The sequence below is a fragment of the Rhinopithecus bieti genome, unplaced genomic scaffold (genome assembly GCF_001698545.2).
Source record: "Rhinopithecus bieti isolate Rb0 unplaced genomic scaffold, ASM169854v2 scaffold_14700, whole genome shotgun sequence".
Taxonomy (NCBI): Eukaryota; Metazoa; Chordata; class Mammalia; order Primates; family Cercopithecidae; genus Rhinopithecus; species Rhinopithecus bieti.
Window position 1 is genome coordinate 1481673 of NW_016808194.1, and position 22071 is coordinate 1503743.

Below are 22071 nucleotides of genomic sequence, written 5' to 3' on the forward strand. Positions count from 1 at the left end.
TCTCTTCAGTTTATTCTGCTTTCATTTATACTGTTTCATATGTCTTAACAGATTAAAGCAAAGACATTAAAGATTTGGTCAAGTCTAGGATTAGAAACCAATTATTTTGACTTACAGTCCAATATTGTATCTGTTTTGCAAAGTTAATCAATGCCTATTATGTTGTGATATTCCTGATGATAATTCTATTTATGTAATGCTTTAGTCATAAACATTCAAATACTGTTTGTCAGAGAAAATAGTGCACCATGTTTTTTTAAAATTCTGTGTTAAGTCAAATTCACATTCTGTAATTTTTTCACATTTATATGCTTCTTCTTCTTCTTCTTCTTTTTTTTTTTTTTGAGATGGAGTCTCGCTCTGTCGCCCAGGCTGGAGTGCAGTGGCACAATCTCAGCTCACTGCAACTTCCACCTCCTGGGTTCAAGGAATTCTTCTGCCTCAGTCTCCCTAGTAGCTGGGACTACAGGCACCTGCCACCACACCCGGCTAATTTTTGTATTTTTAGTAGAGATGGGGCTTCACCCTCTTGGTCAGGCTGGTCTTAAACTCCTGACTTCAGCTGATCCACCCACCTTAACCTCCCAAAGTGCTGGGATTACAAGTGTCAGCCATCGCGCCTGACCTTATATTCTAAAAATAGACAATACAATAATAGTAGGAGACTTTAAATACTCTACTTCCAATAAAGGTAGAACAACCAGACATAAGACTAATAAGGAAACAAAGGACTTGAACAACACTGTAGAACAGTTGGACCTAACAGACATATACAGAACACTCCACCTAACATAGCAGATTACACATTCTTTTCAAGTGCACATAGATTGTTCTCAAGGATAGAGCATATGTTAAGCCATAAAACAAGTCTCAACAAATTTAGGAAGATTGTAATCATACCAAGTATCTTCTCTGACCAAAGTGGAATCCAACCAGAAATCAATAGTGGAAGGAAAATGAGAAGAGTCTCAAATGTATGGAAATTAAACAACACACTAGTTAGGAGAAGGAAGGAAATAATAAAGAATACCACATAAATAAACAAAATGGAGAATAGAAATGCAATAGAGAGAATCAGTGAAAGTTGTTTTTTTGAAAAAATTAAGAAAATTAACAAACCATTATCAAGACTAAAAAGAGAAAATACTCAAATAACTAAAATCAGAAATAAAAGAGGAGACATTACAACTGATGCCACAGAAATAAGAAATTTAAAAGGATCATAAAAGACTAGTAGGAAGAGTTATGTGCTAACAAATTGGTTAACCTAGAAGAAATGAATAAATTCCTTGAAACATCAACCTACTAAAACTGAATCACAAGAAAAAAATTAAACAGACCTATAACTAGTATGGAGATTGAATTAATAATGGAAAACCTTCACACAAAGAAAAGCCCAAGAACAGGTGGTTTCCCTGGAAAATTCTACCAAACATTGAAAGAACAATTAACAAACTCCAAAGAATTGAAGAGGAGAGAAACTTCCAAGCTCATTTTATGAGGCCAGCATTAATACCAAAGCCAGACAAAAATACTGCAAGGGAAAAAACAAAACAAAAAAACAGATCAAGCTCCCTGATACTGATTAAAAAATTCTCAAAAAGTGCAAGAGAACTTAATTCAACAGCATATTAAAAGGATTCTATGCCATGACCAAGTGGGATCTATCCCTGGAATGTAAGGATGTTTCAACATACAAAAATCAGTTAATATAATACACTACATTAAAAGAATGAAGGTTAAAAACCACATGATCATTCCAATTGACACAGAAAAAGCATTTGGCAAAATTCATCATCCTTTCATGGTAAAAACACCAAACAAACTAGGAATAGAACTAAACTACCTTAACGCAACAAATGCTATTTATGAAGAGACAATAACTAATAACTGTTATCACACTTGATAGTGAAAACCTGAAAGCTTTCCCTCTAAGATCAGGAACAAGCCAAGATTGCCTATTCTTGCCACTTCTATTCAATGTGGTACTGGAACTCCTAGCCAGAGCAATTAAGAATGAAAAAGAAATAAAAGGCATCCACATTGGAAAGGAAGAAGTAAAATTATCTCTGTTTGCTAATGTAATGTTGTACGTAGAAAACCCTAAATATTCCACACCAGAAAAACTGTTAGAACTGATAAACATAGCAAAGTTGCAAGATAAAAAATCACCACAAGAAATCAGTTATGTCTCTATATACTAACAGTAAACAATTCCAGAAAGAAATTAAGAAAATAATTTCATTTGCAAAGTATCAAAAAGAGTAAAATACTTAGGCATAAACTTAACCAAGAAGGTGAAAGGCCTACACACTGAAAACTATAAAACATTATTGAAATAAATTAAAGACACGAAGAAATGGAAAGATATCCAGTGTTCATGGTTAAAAGACTTAAAATTGTTAAAATGTTCATACAGTCTAAAGAGATCTATGAATTAAATACAGTGCCTATCAAAATTCCAACAATCACTTTTTCCAGAAGTAGAAGAAACCATCTTAAAATTCATATTGAATCTCAAGGGACCCCAAATTGCCAAAACTATCTTGAGAAAAAAGAACAAAGTTGGAAGCCTCACACTCCCTGATTTCAAAACATGTTACAAAGCTACAGTTATCACAATAGCATAAAGTAGTACTGGCATAAAGACACACACAAAGACCCATGGAACAGAATAGAGAGGCTAAAAATAAACTCATATATGGTCACGTGATCTTTGAAAAGGGTGCCAAGACCACTCAGTGGAGAAAGGATAGTCTATTTAACCATTATGCTGGGAAAACCGGATGTTCACATGCAAAAGAATGAGGTTAGACCCTTACCTTATGCCATGTACAAAAAATAATTCAAAATAGATTTCATGACCTAAATATAAGATTTAAAACCAAAAAATTCCTAAAAGAAAACATAGGGAAAAATCTTTATGACATTGGATTTCACAATGATTTCTTGACTATGATACTAAAAGTACAGGCAACAAAAGCAACAATAGACAAATGGACCTACATCACACTTAAAAACGTCTGCACCTCAAAGAAAGCAGTCAACAGAGTTGTATTAGTTTTCACACTGCTGGTAAAGACATACCCGAGACTGGGCAATTTACAAAAGAAAGCGATTTATTGGACTTACAGTTTCATGTGGCTGGGGAAGCTTCACAATCATGGTTGAAGGTGAAAGGCACATCTCACATGGCAGCAGACAAGAGAAGAGAGCTTATGCAGGGAAACCCCGCTTTTAAAACAACCAGATCTTGTGAGACTTACTATCAAGAGAACAGCATGGGAAAGACCTGCCTCCCATGATTCATTACCTCTCACCAGGTGCTTCCCACAACACGTGGGAATTCAAGATGAGATATGGGTGGGGACACAACCAAACCATGTCATTCCACCCCTGGCCTCCCAAGTCTCATAGGTCCTCATATTTCAAAACCAATCATGCCTTCCCAACAGTCCCCAAAGTCTTAACTCATTTCAGCATTAACTCAAAAGTCCACAGTCCAAAGTTCATCTGAGACAAGGCAAGTTTCTTCTGCCTATGAGCCTGTAAAATCAAAAGCAAGTTAGTTACTTCCTAGATACAATGGGGGTACAAGCATTGGGTAAATACAGCCATTCTAAATGGGAGAAACTTGCCAAAACAAAGGGGCTACAAGTCTGAAATCCAGCAGATTTGCCCCATGCAAGTCTGAAATCCAGCAGGGTGGTCAAATCTTAAAGCTCCAAAATGACCTCCTTTGACTCCATGTCTGACATCCAGATCACGCCGATTCAAGAGGTGGGTTCCCGTGGTCTTGGGCAGCTCCGCTCCTGTGGCTTTGCAGGATACAGCCTCCCTTCCAGCTGCTTTCATGGCCTGGTGTTGAGTGTCTGTGGCTTTTCCAGGTGTACGGTGCAAGCTGTAGGTGAATCTGTCATTCTAGTGTCTGGACGGTGACCCTCTTCTCACAGCTCCACTACATGGTGCTCCAGTAGGGACTTTGTGTGGAGTCTCTGACCTCACATTTCCCTTCAGCATTGCCTTAGCAGAGGTTCTACATGAAGACCCCGCCCCTACAGCAAACTTCTGCCTGGGCATCCGGACGTTTCCATACATCTGAAATCTAGGCAGAGGCTTCCAAACCTCAGTTCTTGACTTCTGTGCACTCATGGGATCAACACCATGTGAAAGCTGCCAAGGCTTGATGCTTGCACCCTCTGAAGCCACGGCCTGAACTCTCTGTTGACCCCTTTCAGTCACGGCTGGAGTGGCTGGGATGCAGGGGACCAAGTCACTAGGCTGCACACAGCACAGGGACCCTGGGCCCGGCCCACGAAACCACGTTTTCCTCCTAGGCCTCTGGATCTGTGATGGGAGGGGCTGCCTCTCAAAGGTCTCTGACATGCCTTGGAGACATTTTCTCCATTGTCTTGGTGATTAACATTCAGCTACTTGTTACTTATGCAGATTTCTACAGCCAGCTTGAAATTCTCCTCAGAAAATGGGATTTTCTTTTCTTTTTCTGGGGAGGGATGGAGTCTTGCTCTGTATCCCAGGCTGGAGTGCAGTAGCATGATCTCGGCTCTCCGCCTCCTGGGTTCAAGTGATTCTCCTGCCTCAGCCTCCTGAGTAGCTAGGATTACAGGTGTGAGCCACCACGCCCGGCTAATTTTTGTATTTTTAGTAAAGAGTGGTTTTCGTCATGTTGGCCAGCCTGGTCTTGAACTCCTGACCTCAAGCAACCCACCCGCCTTGGCCTCCCAAAGTGCTGGAATTACAGGCATGAGCCACCATGAGCCACCGCACCCGGCCTGGGATTTTCTTTTCTATTGCATTGTCAGGCTTTTAAGCTCTTTCCAACCTTTGAAGCTCTGTTTCCCTTTTAAAACTGAATGTCTTTAACAGCACCCCAGTCACCTCTTGAATGCTTTGATGCTTAGAAATGTCTTCTGCTGGCTGGGTACAGGGGCTCATGCCTGTAATCCCAGCACTTTGGGAGGCCAAGGCAGGTGGATCACAAGGTCAGGAGATCGAGACCATCCTGGCTAACATGGTGAAACACCATCTCTACTAAAAAATACAAAAAAAATTAGCCAGGCTTGGTGGTGGGTGCCTGTAGTCCCAGATACTCGGGAGGCTGAGGCAGGAGAATGGTGTGAACCCAGGAGGCGGAGCTTGCAGTGAGCTGAGATCCCACCACTGCACTCCAGCCTAGGTGACAGAGTGAGACTCTGTCTCAAAAAAAAAAAAAAAAAAAAAAAAAAAGAAATGTCTTCTGCCAGATACCCTAAATCATCTCTCCCAAGTTCAAAGTTCCACAAATCTCTAGGGCAGAGGCAAAACACTGCCAGTCTCTTTGCTAAAACATAACAAGTTCCCAACAATTTCCTCATCTCCATCTGAGACCATCTCATCCTGGATTTCATTTTCCATATCATTATCAGCATTTTGGTCAAAGTCGTTCAACAAGTAGGAAGTTCCAAACTTTCCCACATTTTCCTGTCTTCTTCTGAGCCCTCTGAACTGTTCCAACATCTGCCTGTTATCGAGTTCCAAAGTCACTTCCACATTTTTAGGTGTCTTTTCCACAGCACCCCACTCCCGGTACCAATTTACTGTATTAGTCCATTTTCACGCTCCTGATAAAGACATACCCAAGACTGGGCAATTTACAAAAGAAAGATTGATGGACTTACAGTTCCACATGGCTGGGGAGGCCTCACAATCTTGGAGGAAGGTGAAAAGCACATCGCAAATGGTTGTAGACACAAGAAGAGAGCTTTTGCAGGGAAACTCCCCTTTTTAAAACCATTAGATCTCGTGAGATTTATTCACTATCATGATAACAGCATGAGAAAGATCTGTCCCCATGATTCAGTTACCTCCCACTGGGTCCCTCCTAGAACATGTGGGAATTAAAGATGAGATTTGGTTAGGGACACAGCTCCAAACCATATTAAGAGTGAAAAGGCAACACTTGGGAGAAAAGATGAACAAATCACATATCTGAAAAGCGATTAATATCCAAAATATATAAAGAACTCCTACAACTCAACAGCAACAAAAAACTAATGTTAAAAAATGCGCACAGGACATGAATAGATATTCTCCAAAGAAGATAAACCAGTGTCCAACCAGCATGTGAAAAGATGCTCAACATCTCCAGTCATTAGAGAAATGCAGAGCAAAACTATAAGGAGGTATCACCTTATGCCTATATGAGTGGTCACTGTTAAAAACAAAACAGAACACCAGAAAATAACAAGTGTTGACAAGGATGTGGAGAAAATTGGAACCCTTGTGCACTGTTGGTGGGAATATAAAATGGTGCAGCCTTAATAGAAAGCAGTATGGAGGTCCCTCAAAAAACTGAAAATAGAATTACCATATGACCCAGCAATACTACTTATGCATATACATTCAAAAGAATTGAAAGTGTGATTTCAAAGAAATGTTTGTATACCCATGTTCATTGTCACATTTTTGTAATAGCCAAGAGGTGAAAGTAATTCCAGTGTTCATTATCAGATGAACAAATCAAGAAAATACAGTATATACATATGTTGGAATATCATTCAGCCTTAAAGAAGGAAATCCTATTACTGGAACTTTGAGGACATTATGCTGAGTGAAATAAGTGAGTCGAGGACAAATTACTGTATAATTCCACTTATGCATGGTACCTTGAACAGTCAAATTCATAGAGAATATGGAATGGTTGTTGCCAAGGACCAAGAGGACAAAGTGATAAGGCGTTAGTATTGAGTGGGTATAGCATTTCAGTTTTGCAAGATAAAAAAGTTCTAGAGGCCAGGTGCGGTGGTGCATGCCTGTAATCCCAGCACTTTGTAAGGCCAAGGTGGGTGGATCACCTGAGCTCAGGAGTTTGAGATCACCCTGGCCAACATGGTGAAACCCCGTGTCTACTAAAAATACAAAAAAATTAGCTGGGTGTGGTGGCACACACCTGTAATTCCAACTACTTAATAGACTGAGGCAGGAGAATTGCTTGAACCTGGGAGGCAGAGTTTGTAGTGAGCTGAGATCACACCATTGCACTCCAGCCTGGGTGACAAGACCAAGACTCCATCTCAGAAAAAGAAAAGTTCTAGAGAGTTTTTTACACAACAGTGTGAAACAGTTGATGCTACTCAACTGTACACGTAAATATTGTTGGGGTTTTACATTGTGTGGTTTTACCACAATTAAATATTTTTTAATATTGAAAAGATACCTGCACTCCCATGTTTATTGCAGCACTATTCTTGATTGTTGAGATTTAGTAGCAACCAAAGTATCTATCGACAGATGAATGGATAGAGAAAAGTTAGTACATGTAGGCAATGGAGTACTATTCACCCATAAAAAAATGAGATCCTGTCATGTGCAACAATATGAATGGAACTGCAGGACATTATGTTAAGTGAAGTTAGCCAGGCACAGAAAGACAAACTTCACATGTTCCCACTTGTTTGTAAGAGCTGAAAGTTAAAACAGTTGAACTCACAGAGAGAGAGAATAGAATGATGGTTACCAGTAGCTGGGAAGGGTGGTAGAGATGGGGAGCAGGGGGAAAGTAGGGATGGGTTAATGGGCACAAAAATATAGGTAGATAGAATGAATAAGATCTAGTATTTGATAGCACAACAGGGTGAGTAGTCAACAATAATGTACATTTAAAAATAGCTAAAAGGCCAGGCATGGTGGCTCACGCTTGTAGTCCCAGCACTTTGGGAAGCCAAGGCGGCCAGATCACCTGAGGTTGGGAGTTCAAGACCAGACTGACCAACATGGAGAAACCCCGTCTCTACTAAAAATACAAAATTAGCCAGGTGTGGTGGTGCATGCCTGTAATCCCAGCTACTCAGGAGGCTGAGGCAGGAGAATCGCTTGAACCCAGGAAGCGGAGGTTGTGGTGAGCCAAGATTGTGACACTGCACTCCAGCCTGGGCAACAAGAGCAAAACTCCATCTCTAAATAAATAAATAAGTATAATTGGAATGTTTTAGCACAAAGAAATGATAAATGCTGAGGTGATGTGTAGCCCATTTCCTCTGACGTGATGATTATGCATTATATGCCTGTATCAGAATGTTTCATGTACTTTATAAATGTTGCATACCTACTATATACTCATAAAATTTTAAAAAATATTTTAAGTAACCAAATAGTGGAAATGAAAATAATTACAATATAGTAGTATCAGTTACCATGGAAAGTCAATAGGATAGGAGAGAGTTTTGAAAAGGAGAAGAACTTTAAGGGCCAATATAGTTGCTATTAAATCAAGTGGCCAGGTTATATGGTGGTCCAAGTGTTCAGAAAGTTTTTATTCTTGTCACTAGGCCAACTAAATACCACATCCTCACTTGTTCGCTAAATATTAGTAGGGCTGTCTTAGAAGGGCTCCTCCTTCTTTCTTTAGAATGTTACTTAACTACATTAAGTTAAGACTATAGGAAGAGAAAACAGTTCCCCTTTTCCTTTTCATATCCACTAGTCAGTCCTGGAGAAACAAGTATTCGGTTCTCCTCAGTAATGCAGCGTAGTTACATCTTCATAGTAACAAATGCAGAATTCACATTTTGTTTCTGTTGCTAACCAGGACCTCCCAACTTATTTATCATCATCTTTTTTTTTTTAATAAAATTTGATGCTATGGGTTGAATTATATCCCCCAAAATTAATATATTGAAGCCCCAGTCCCCAACATGACAGTATTTGGATATGTGGCCTTTGGGAGATAATTAGGCTTAGATGAAGGCATGAGGGCGGGACCCTCATGATTGGATTAGTTCCCTCATAGAAAGACACCAGAGCATGCTTGCTCTCTCACTTTCTTGCCTTCCACCATGTGAAGACAAAGGAAGAAAGCTCCTATTTGCAAGCTCAGAACAGGGCCCTCAGCAGAACCTGACCACGCTAACACCTCCATCTCTTATTTCCAGCCTCTAGAATTGTGGCAACCAAATTTCTGTCATTTAAGCCACCCAGTCTCTGGTTATGTTGTTATAACAGACTAAAGATACTTGGGCCAAGCTGAGATTCTTGGTTTCTCTCTATCAATTCTGTTATTTAACAATTTGTCTAATAACCTTTTCAGAGATATAGATATCTTAATTCCTCAGTAATTTCCATTTTGGATAAAATTTTTTATTGAGTTCTTTTCTGGACACCGTACAGAGTAATTGTGTTAGTTCAGGCTGCTATATAAAATATGTCAGAAACTGTGTAGCTTAAATCTCAAAGTTCTGGAACCTCAGAAATCTAAGATCAAGCTACTAGCATATCTGGTATCTGGTAAGGGTGCACTTCCTGGTTTGCAGATGTCTGTCTTCTCATTTTATTCTTATATGGTGGAAAGTAGAGAGAGGAAGAAGCCTTTCAAGTATCTTCTTGTAAGGGCACAATCCCATTCATGAGGGTTTCAGCCTTATCACCTAATTTCCTCCCAAAGACTCCACCTTCAGATATCATCCCACTGGTGAATAGGCTTCAATACATAAATTTTGGGAGTATATAAACATTTAGACCATAGCATTGCTTTGCATACATTAATTCATTTTAACTTTACTACAGCCGTATGAAGCAGGCATTCATATTTGTGTTTTACAGCTGAGAAAATGAGGACCAGGATGCTTATATAATTTGCCTGAGATGATGCAGTTTATAAGCTGCAAAACCGGGGTGTTCACTAATTTTTTAGGCTCCATAACACACACTTTTAACCCCACTGCACTTCACTATTTCACTGTTTTCTTAGTTCTCGCTCTCTTTTTTTTTTCTTTGTCCAAGGCTGACAGTGCCAAATTTCTTGTATTGCTTCTATACTATTCTCCGTATTTTGACCTATGTCCCTTTAATTGGCGTTTGGCGGGGTGTAGGGGACAACGTGGGACAGATGACAGCACAGCCAGCAACAGAAAAAAATTGAAAGTTACTGTCTAAAGAAAGAGGAAGGCCTGTTTTCCTGCTTTACTTGTGAATTGTGGGTGATGATCAACTGGTAAAACATTGGTTCCCAATAGGAAACTCTAGGACTGTGTTTGCAAAGTTGAGATTTTCAGATATATATACGAAAGTAATTCCTCAGTATTGTAATTGGCTACATTGGAACATGTTAGCTTAGAAAAATTTAGACATTCTACATTTTCTTTAAGGGCAAAAGTTAGAGGTCTGGTAGTTGTGGGGTAAGCTATATATGGTTGATGTGCGATGCCTCTCTTTTATTTCTCTGTATTTTCTTTATTTAAACCTGGAAATGGTACATCTAGAAGACATACTAGAGGAATAATTCTTATACTTTTTAGTCTCAAGACTGCTTTATACTCTTTTATTAATTTTTTTTTTTTTTTTTTTTGCAAGAGGAAGTGGTCATTTAATAAATAACCTTGTGGAAGAGGGTGTGCTACCATTCAGAACATCCCGACGGGTCACAGAATGTTCCAGAGCAGAAAGGTGCTGGGGATGCCCTGGCTGTCTGTCATCTCTGGCAGCACACCACTGTTCCAATCATTCAGCCCTTTGTGTCCCTACTGATCGCTGAAGTCGCCTCAGCTGAGTGATACTGGGAGTGGGTGGTGGGAGGGGAGTGCTGGGAGGGAGTGACACTTGGCAATCCAAGACAGAGGTATCAGGACCCAAAATAAATAAATTGTGTTGAATGCCCTATGAAAACAGTGACCCCCTTTATATTCTTAAAAAATATTTAGGAGCTTTTGTGTATGTGAGTTATTTCTGTCATTATTTACTTTATTAAGAATTAAAGCTGAAATGATACTAAACCTATTGCATGTTAACATAAATTATTTTATGAAAATAATTATGTCTTAAAAAATTATTTTCATTTTCTAAATGTAAATGTCTTGAATGTCTGGCTTAATAGGAGACAGCTGGATTCTCATATCTTTTGTCTTCATTCTGTTGTGATATTTTTTGGGTTGGCACATAACGATGAAAATCTGGCTTCATAAAGACATGTAGTTGAAAGGTAGAATTATATTAATGGCTTTTTTAGATAATAATGGTGGACATTCTTCTTTGATACTATATCAAACGGAACCAATGACACTTTCTTTGTTTTGTTGGTTTTTTGAGACAGAGTCTTGCTCTGTTGCCCAGGCTGGAATGCAGTGTCGCTATCTCGGCTCACTGCAAGCTCTGCCTCCCGGGTTCATGCCATTCTCCTGCCTCAGCCTCCCGAGTAGCTGGGACTACAGGCGCCCACCACCGCGCCCGGCTAATTTTTTGTATTTTTAGTAGAGACAAGGGTTCACCATGTTAGCCAGGGTGGTCTCGATCTCCTGACCTTGTGATCCGCCCACCTCTGCCTCCCAAAGTGTTGGGATTACAGCATGAGCCACCGCACCCTGCCGGCACTTTCTTACAGGTCTAGGATCTGAAACTTTTTTTTTTTTTTTTTGAGACGGAGTCTTGCTCTGTTGCCTAGGCTGGAGTGCAGTGTTGCGATCGCGGCTTGCTGTAAGCTGTGCCTCCTGGGTTCATGCCATTCTCCTGCCTCAGCCTTCCAGGTAGCTGGGACTACAGGTGCCTGCCACCACGCCTGGCTAATTTTTTGTATTTTTAGTAGAGACGGAGTTTCACTACGTTAGCCAGGATGGTCTCGATCTCCTGACCTTGTGATCTGCCTGTCTTGGCCTCCCAAAGTGCTGGGATTACATAGGCGTGAGCCACGGCTCCTGGCCTCTGAAACATTTTTATACTGTGTTACAGTAACATTCATTTCATTGGTCTTACACTTCAAATGGATCTTTTAGTCATGCATGATTTTGTAATATCATGTATTTTAGTTGTGTAGATATTCCAAATGTTATCACTTCCTGCAGTATCAAATATTACATTTGTTAATATCACCACCATTTATCAGAAGAGTCTTAGGTTATAGGGTAGATACAAGTTTTTTAAAATTCTAATTTTTGTTTGAAAGCTCAAATTTTATTATTGACAACAAACACTGTCAGTTGTTTACCCTAAAGTGACAGGCGTACTTTGTTTATTTTTGAAAAACTGTTTGTATAGTATATACAAATGTAAATAATCATGATTTACCGTTTGCTTTTTAAAATGTTATTCCACAGAGTAAAAGACTAGTTCAGTTCACAGCTATGCTTTTCTTTCAACAATGATGGTACTTTGATACCCAGCAAAAATGCTTCGTGTATACTTCCTGTTTTGTCGCACAGAACATTAAAAAGACATGTATTTGTCCAGGCACAGTGGCTCACGCCTGAAATCACAGCACTTTGGGAGGCTGAGGCAGGCGAATCACCTGAGGTCAGGAGTTTGAAACCAGCCTGACTAACCAGTGAAACCCTGTCTCTACTAAAAAATACAAAAAATTAGCCAGGCATGGTGGCAGGCGCCTGTAATCCCAGCTACTTGGGAGACTGAGGCAGGAGAATCGCTTGAACCTGGGAGGCAGAATTTGTAGTGAACTGAGATCATGCCATTGCACTCCAGCCTGGGCGACAAGAGCGAGACTACATCTCAAAAAAAAAAAAAAAAGACATACTTATGGGTCAGATGTAACAAAATCAGTATGTATTTTATTTTTATTTTAGTTTTGTTTATTATGGCTCTTTTAAAAAAAATGGTTTTTTTTTTTTTACGATGGAATTTTGCTCTCATTGCCCAGGCTGGAGTGCAGTGGCGTGATCTCGGCTCACTGCAACCTCTGCCTCCCAGGTTCAAGTGATTCTCCAGCCTCAGCCTCCCAAGTAGCTGGGATTACAGGTGCCTGCCACGATGCCCAACTAATTTTGAAAATATTTTTGGTAGAGATGGGGTTTCACCATGTTGGCAAAGCTAGTTTTGAACTCCTGACCTCAAGTGATCCACCCGCCTCAGCCTCCCAAAATGGAAGGATTACAGGCATGAGCCACCTCGCCCAGCCCGTTTATTATGGTTCTTAAGTAAAACCATTTTTTTTTTTTTTAAATCATGTGTGGCAGTGAAGAATTCAGTGACACTAGCACAGTTTGGGGTTACTGCCTTGATTTCTTCTAAGGCACCAGCCTTTTGGCCCACTGTTGCTTTTGTACCATCAGTACAAATGTCAGTGCATCGAAAATGGCAAATAATATATTATTATGAAAATAAGTTTGAAATTGCAGACCACCTGAAATGGTCTCAGGGACTCCTAAGGGACCCAGGGACCACACTTTGGGAATGACTACCCAGAGAATTATGTGCTTCCCAGTATTCTCCAGGTTATCCTACTCTATCAGGTAGTTCAAGGGTGAAGATAATTAATCTTCAAAGGTTCTGTTAATATATCTAGAGTGACTAGAGGAAATTAGAATATCTCACTCATTAGGTATATTAGAATTTATCACTCATCAGAATTTAGAAATTAGAATTTCTCACTCATTAGGTATATTAATAGCTGCTATACTATATTCTTTTCCCTTTCTGCATCCAAGATAGGTGCTTTTCTGCTCTCTGAATCACTTAGGATGTGTGCCCAGATATCTTTCCTTAAACAAGTACCCGTAAGGAATTTATGAAACTTACTTATAAGAGGCTGGGTGTGGTGGCTCATGCCTGTAATTCCATCACTTTGGGAGGCCAAGGTGGGTGGATCACTTGAGGTCAGGAGTTCGAGACCATCCTGGCCAACATGGCGAAACTCCACCATCTCTACTAAAAATACAAAAATTAGCTGGGCGTGGTGGCTTGTAATCCCACCTTCTCAGGAGGCTAAGGCATGAGAATCACTTGAACCCAGGAGTTGGAGGTTGTCGTGAGCCAAGATTGAGCCACTGTATCCCAGCCTGGGCAACAGAGTGAAACTCTGTCTCAAAAAAAAAAAAAAAAAAAAAAGGCTAGCACATCTCTTTTCTCCCCTTGACTTACTGTTTTTAGAAAGGAATGAATGAGGCTAAATTGTCTTGTCCAAATGAATTTTCTACTTCTTCACAGACAGTTCTCTAACAATAGATCTCGTCACTACCAAATCCATTAGCTCCAAGGTTGTTAACTCTGACAAGCTCCTGACAAATTGACTCCTGCATGAATGTGCTACCAGATTTTCTTCATTGTCTCCCAAGTCAACACATACAGGATTCTTTAATAGTTGTATATGTGATACTGAGATTAGAATCTCTACCTCAGTAACTTTGATTCATCTTAAGCCATCAGATGTATCTTGACATTTAGATAATAATCTAGTACCAAAGTACTGCAGGAGTTCAAAAACATTCATCACCCTTCATGTTAGTATAGTGGAGTTTATGACGTATCTGGGTCACAAAAATTGAATTTACACCATAAATGCTAATCTTAATACCTGTTTCCTTATGAGTGCAGCCACTTGGGGGAAAGACTTAACAGATTCATAGTAGGTTTTCTCCATTGAGGCCCTTGTTCAGTGTTCAGTGCTCTCAACACTAGTTCTCTGCTCAAACTTTCATGCTTGACAAGAAGAAACAAAAGAAGAACAAGGTTCCACACTTCAGGAGAGAGGCTCTCTTTTTTACCCAAATCACAAGATTGTAGTGGCTCCAGTATACATTGATAAATGATTGGTTTGTGTTATAGTCCTTGTGTCGTAGAGAAAAAATGATATACTTTTCAAGGCAAATTTTATAATGTTATTCCTTTGGCTGTAATGTACTTGATGTTTATGAGATCCTTTGTATTCTTGCCTCAGAGCTTAGCTGATGAACCTTAAATTTGTTCACACACACTTATGCCACTTATGCCACTTGTAAAGCTGATATTGTACTTGTTGAAGGACTTACTAGTATTTAAACCCTCCAGTAGATAGAGCTGTTGTCCAACGAGTCACTAACATGGGTCTTTCTTTTTCAGTTCTTTCTCTAAAGAGGTGTCATTTTGTTTAGAAAAAATAATGCCCTCTTCATTGCATGGCACTTTATCATGTTTAGGGGATGTTTTTCTTCTTACATTTTTCTCATTTGATTTCCCAGAAAGATGTAGATATTTTCATCCTTTATTTATAAGAAAGGCAACCATGCTTGTCCTCATGCACAAGGTTGCTGGATAAAGAAGTTGAGCCACCTGACTCCTGATCTAGTTCTTTTAAACTAAGCTTTATCATGTTTAGGACAATGCCAAGCCTCTGCATACACTTCCCCAGTCATTAGCAGTCTAAGTGATAATTTTTTAGTTATTCCTCCTACTGTGTCATCATGATTATGATTATGTCCTTATTTTAGCATCCAATTAAAGATACTGAAAGGCATTAGAAAATACTAGCAGCTAAGACTTTGCACTGAAAGGCTAAGGGCTACTATATTTCTCCAAATTTGTTGTCTCACATTATGGTTCACTCATTTTGAGATACCCCAGCTAAAACATCCAATAACTTGCTGCACCTACTAGCAAGAATCCATTTGGCCTAATAATCACCACGTCAGCTTAATTTTTACCTCGAGAGGTCCTGCTGTATTGTCAATTAATAAGTAACAAAAACAATCCATTTACCTTTGAGTAAACAGGTTAGCTTTTGTTTGTTCATTCATTCAGTTATCAGATATGTAATGAATAATGCCTTGGATGTGCCTCGAACATATTTATTTATAATGAGCTTGCTGAGAAATGGTCTATATTAGCAACAACAGTAATGATAATTAATACTTAATTAGCAGTACAGGCCCTGTTCTAAGAGTTATATACTTTACATCTGTCAACAACTGCTATAGGTTCCTCCTCATTTTTCTGCTACAAAATTTATACTAAGCACTCTTTGGCTTGCCTCGTCGTTTCTTTAGTAGCAAAAGAAAGTATGGAAAAACTGCTCTGAAGAGTAGAACATGCATCCTGTCAGCAGTTTATGTGGTACATGCTATCTGGCAGTTTTTAGAAATGGAGATGGCATGATGGTATTCTCTGCTTTCTAAAGAGCAAGGACAAAGGATTAACCATATTAGCAGATTACTGATGTTTTCAGGGATCTATTTAGAGAAACACTGTGATTATTTTTACTGTTAACCTTTCCATGTGTAACTACATTTCCTTTCTCTGCTTCTCCATTCCCCATTAAGAGTTTGATTTGTAATCTAAAAGATTTTATTGGTTTGTCCATAGCTCTAATTAAGAATAAGAACACAGTCTATAATTCTTCTCTTTGATTCAAATAAATAGTATTAAAAATCATATATTTTTAGGTAACTGAATGTGAGATATTTCTGTCACTTCTGGTGAAATTTCTGGATGCAGATAAACCACAGTGGCTACGAGCTGTTGCAGTGGAATCAATACACAGATTCTGTGTGCAACCTCAACTATTAAGGTAAAACCTTAGCAATAGTTTGTTAAATAGATAGGTTAATGTTTATTAACCTGTAAACTAACCTATAATAGGTTAATAAACTAGTCAGAAGACTTTTGGTATTTATTCCCAATATTAGTGATTTCTAAACAAAGAAAATAGGGTATTGTATCTATAAGGAGGGATAGGGTATGTAGATGTGGAAAAGAGCTGTGAGGTAAACACGTGGTGAGTGATAGACATCAGTCTGAATTTACTGATTTAATATAGCCAAAATAATTTTTTTTTAAAACTGTGACTTCTTTCTGAACCTTTGTCCTAAATTAGTAAAATCACTCAGGTGTAATGAAGAATTTTTGAGTATAGCTTGGGAACTCTTCCAGTAATATCACTTGCTGTAAAAGGTTTAAAATTTTAATAGATTCAAATGTTTTCCCAAAACATTTTAAATTATTTTACAGGTCATTTTGTCAGTCCTATGATATGAAACAGCATTCTACCAAGGTTTTTCGTGATATTGTAAATGCACTGGGATCTTTTATACAGTCCTTGTTCCTTGTCCCCCCTACTGGAAATCCTGCTACAAGCAACCAAGCTGGTAAAAACATATTCATAGTTTTCTTTCTTATATTCTGCCATAAGTTACAGTATTGACCATTCTGAGAGGATATTATGAAATTCTGTGACTAGAGAAATTTGGGTTACCTAAATATGTTGGTAGTAAAGAATTGCAACTAAAGAATAATCTGATCTCACTGAAGCAGTTGTGTTTTTTTTCCAAAATAGATTTTCTTCTCTGACATACTTTCAGTTTCTCTGATCACATAAGAACAAAAGTTTAGATGCTAATCTTCATTTTAAAAGAATCTATTTGATGACTCCCTTGGAAGAGTCTAGATGGTTACCACCTCAGGAAGACTTAGTCCCTCTCTTAAAGGAGTTAACATGGTTGGAGTTTGTTTGGGAATCTATATGGTTTATTGTTTCCCTTTACCTTCTTTCTCTTCCACTTTGTGATGGTTTTGTATACTTTATTCCCACTTCTGATAAAAAGTGGTTTAATTAAAGATATGCTAAACATTTATCAGTATTTTTACTTCCAATAGTAGCTTTTATTTTAAAAAGGGAAATGGTATTTTAGGGAAATAGGAAGACTCTCTGATAGACAAAATAGCACTGATAAATTTCATTTATTTCTGCAGTACCCGTTCTGATAGTACAGAAAATTTTTTTAAAGATTGGCCAGGTGTTTGAATATTACTGATTTGTAGTCAAGTAGTAAATTAATATCTTTCCCTTTTTTCCCTTCTTCTCTAACAGGAAACAATAATTTAGGTGGCTCAGTCTCAGCACCAGCTAACTCAGGAATGGTGGGGATTGGTGGAGGTGTTACTTTGCTGCCAGCATTTGAATATAGGGGAACCTGGATACCTATTCTGACAATCACAGTTCAAGGCAGTGCTAAAGCCACCTAGTAAGTAGTAGTAGCATTATTTTATAAAGAATTATATTGTTGGGGGTGATATTTAACCTAAAATGCTTCTCTCTGTATTATATTTTAAATTTTAGACCCAGTATTTCTAATGTATTTTAGAGCTCATTTTCTTTTGTCATATTATGAAAATTGTATCTAGGACTGGATTTTATCTGTTTTCTTTATTAGTTTGTAGACTAACAGCATTACAAAATAAAATATGATTTCTTTACATATGGACCGATTAGCTCTCCTATACAGCTTTTTGGTTTAAGTATATTAATAAGTTTCAGACCACTTGGGCTTAGGTCTTCTAGTATTAGCTGAGTTACTTTCAGCAAATTAATCTTTTTTTCTTTTCTTTTCTTTTTTTTACCTCATTTCTCTCATCTATACAATGGGAGTAGTGATATATCTAATTTTCAGAATTCTATATGTAAGAAAAGTTATTTTAAGTGCTTATCTAATCATATTCTTAGGGTTTAACACATGGAAATTTTAGTTTTAATTAATTAAAATGTTTAATGGATTCCATATCTATTATTTTAAAATTGTCATTAGCCATTTCAATTTAACAAATGCATACTCAATAATGTATTACTGATTTTTTCTTAAGTCTTAATGAAATACAGAATAAGGCAATCAATACTACATGGATTTAACATTGTTACAGTTACTATGAGGCAGTTATAGATGTATTTTGAGTAATTGGTACGTATAATTAAAACTACCCTTGGCTGGGTACGGTGACTCAAGCCTGTAATCCCAGCACTTTGGGAGGCTGATGTGGGCAGAAAATTGAGGTCAGGAGTTCGAGACCAGCCTGGCCAACGTGGTGAAACCCCATCTCTACTAAAAATACAATACAAAAATTAGCTGGTTGGTGGTGTGCGCCTGTAATCCCAGCTACTTGGGAAGCTGAGACACGAGAATCGCTTGAACCTAGGAGGCAGAGGTTGCAGTGAGCCGAGATCATACCACTGCACTCCAGCCTGGGTGACAGAGCGAGACTATGTCTAAAAATAAAATAAAACTATCCTTATGACATAAATCAAGACTTAATGTGATACAGACTCAGAAGGCTGAGGCAGGAGAATCACTTTAGTTCAGGAGTTGGAGTATATAGCCTGGGTAACTGCGAAACCCCATCTCTTAAAAAAAATAAAAATGAAACAGAATCTTTGACTAGTTAAAATCATCACTTTCTCTGGTATGTCAGTCTGCATTGTATCATCCTAGGTATATTTTACCTTGCAGCTTTATTTTGCCTAAAATCATAAAAGTATAGAGTCATAGAAGACTGAAATATTTTAATTAAAATTCATTGTTTTTTTAGTCATTTATATTAAAACTACTTAGTATTATATAGGCTTTGCCTTGTACAAAAGGTAATGACTCAAGTTGTAAAAGAATCAGATATCTAGCGCTAAAGGAGACATTAATTATCTAGTTCACCGTCTCACCTCATTTTATAATCTGAACAAAAACCAACACAGAAGAAAATTTTTGCTTCATAGAGCTTACACTTTAGTGAGTGAGACGGTAAATAAATAAATACACGAGTAAATATATAATATAACCTTGGGTAGTGGTTAACTTGAAGATAAAGCAAGTTAAGAGGATAGAGAATGACCAAGGAGAAGATGGGGACAGAAAGGGTCTCCCTGAGGAGATAATACTGAGCAGACACATAAAGGGAGGGAGTGAAAGTGTGTGCTTGAGGAAGAAAAAAAATAGAAACAAGCCACAAAATAATAAATACTTGTCTGGGTTGTAGAACTTCTTTTGAAAATTTATTAGTAAAAGCCTACAAACAAATTGTTTATTAATACTGGATTTTAACTAGTTCTGCTACTAAATACTGTGATTTTGAGTATAGCACCTGATTTCACTTAATATTAATTTTCTCATCTTTAAGACAAGATTAGGACTGAATCTCTAAAGGAACATATGTGTATATATTGTTTTTAGTACTGTACATACTGAAATTGCTTAATTCTGAAATAATAAATGGCCAGAAAATATTGGGTGTTCTTTTGTACATGGGTTAGTATGTTCACATTGGAGCTTAACTGTTGAATTGGCATCTTTTATTCATTCATTGTGAGGTTCAATATAAAATGATTTCACTATTTTCTTTGAAGGCATATGTATAAATCTTGATTGTGCATTCTGTTCTTTTATTGACTGCTTGAGTATAATTTGAAAACTTAAGTGATATATAGATAGAAGTAGTTTTGACATAAGTATTCGTGGCATATTCTTTTATATTTATTACACTACAGATCCCTTCAAAGTTGGACTTGTGACAGTTTTTGCAATTTGAGCTTAAGTTTAAAATGTTTAAACAGATAAATTACATTTTATCTCAAAGTGGAATTTATGCAGTAATTCTAATAAAGTAGCACTGAAAAAGTGAGGTAAGAAAGTATGTGTTTTCTTTTAGGTTTATGGTATAAATAAAAAGTATAAATTACCTTTTCTCTTAACTGTTCTAGTGCTCAAAGTCTGTGCCATAGAATTGGAGAATTGGAGTTTCCGATGTTTTGGATTATTTTGTGTTTTAGATACATTTTCCCAATAGATCACATATTCTTTGAGAATCTAACGAGATGCTTAACACTGATTTATTTAGGATTTGGCTCTCAAAGGCTAATTGGTCTGGGAAAGATTAAAGCCGTAAACTCTATCTCCCCATTTGAGCTTAAGTTTCTTTTTTTTTTTAAACTTTCCTTTTACGTTTGGGGGTACATGTGAAGGTTTGTTAAATAGGTAAACGTGTCATGGGGATTTGTTGTATGTATTGTTTCATCACCCAGATGTTAACCCCAGTACCCAACAGTTACCTTTTCTGCTCTTTCTCTTCCCACCCGCCCCCCTCAAGTAGACCTCAGTGTCTGGTATTTCCTTCTTTGTGTTCATAAGTTCTTATCATTTAGCCCCACTTATAAGTGTGAACATGCAGTATTTGGTTTTCTGTTCCTGCATTAGTTTGCTAATAGCCTCCAACTCTAGAGCTTAAATTTCGTGATCAATAATGTAAATATATTTCTAATGATTACATAAATTTTTAAAAGCTCAAGAGTTGATGCCTTAGTGGTAGGCTTTAGTGTCAATCAGACGAGTTTAAAAACTTCTGATTAATAACTGTCATATTAGTCCTCAGTTTTATTATCTGTGTCTCTTAGGGTTTTGTGAGGAGTTAAATGGATAGTACATATTTAAAAGTAGAGTCCCAGGCTAAGAGTGTTTGCTCAGTGAATGATCACTATATATAGATGTTCTTATTATGTTTTTTTTTTAATTTAGCATTTCTTTATTAATTACCTACCTTGATGATTCAGAAACTTTAAGATATTGAGGTAGGACATTTTCTTAGCTTTTTTATTGTAATCTTTAGTAATTTCAATTTTACTTTTGAGATAATTCATATGCCATGAAATTCACCCTTTTACAGTGTACAATTCATGTTTCATTATATTACAAAGTTGTACAACCGTTACCACTACCTAATTCCAGAAAGTTTTCATCACCCCTAAAAGAAATTTCATATCCATTAGCAGTCATTTCCCAATCCCCCTTCTTCTAGCCCCTTAGCAACCACTAATCTGCTTTCTGCATCTATTGATTTGCCAATTCTGGATATTTCATATAAATGGAATCACACAAATGTTCCTTTGTGTCATACTTCTTTGACACAACAAAATTTTTTTCAATTGATATGTAATAAATGTACATATTTTCAGGGTAAATGTGATATTTTGATACATTTATATAATGTGTAGTGATCAAATCAGGGTAATTGTGTTATCACCTCAAACATTTATCTTTTCTTTATGGTGGGAACATTTGAATTCTTGTGTTTCAGCTATTTTAAAATATGCAATAGATTATTGTTAACTATAGTTACCCTACTGAACTGTTAGATGTTAAATTTTATTCCTGTCTGTATAACTGTATTTTTGTACCTATTAACCTCTCTTTACCCCCAAACCTCCACCCTTCCTGGCCCCTGGGAACCACCAATCTGCTTTCTCCTTTAATGAGATTCACTTTTTTAGCTCCCATATCAGCATAATGTTTGTTTGTTTGTTTTATTTAGTTTTGTTTCTGTTTTGTTTTTTTTTTTGAGATGGAGTCTTGCTCTGTCACCCATGCTGGAGTGCAGTGGCATGATCTTGGCTCACTGCAAGCTCTGCCTCCCAGGTTCACACCATTCTCCTGCCTCAGCCTCCCGAGTAGCTAGGACTACAGGCGCCCACCACCATGCCCTACTAATTTTTTGTATTTTTTTTAGTAGAGATGGGTTTCACTGTGTTGGCCAGGATGGTCTCGATCTCCTGACCTCGTGATCTGCCTA

The 22071-nt window shown here is 37.7% G+C and overlaps 1 protein-coding gene across 1 annotated transcript in view; it reads left to right on the forward strand.

The window, feature by feature from the left end:
* MON2 (MON2 regulator of endosome-to-Golgi trafficking) overlaps nucleotides 1–22071 on the forward strand; it is a 128758-nt gene that overhangs the window by 41604 nt on the left and 65083 nt on the right. Inside the window, 3 exon segments of the mRNA XM_017885694.1 lie at nucleotides 16134–16258; nucleotides 16699–16835; nucleotides 17558–17711. Coding sequence (XP_017741183.1) covers nucleotides 16134–16258; nucleotides 16699–16835; nucleotides 17558–17711 — 416 coding nt within the window.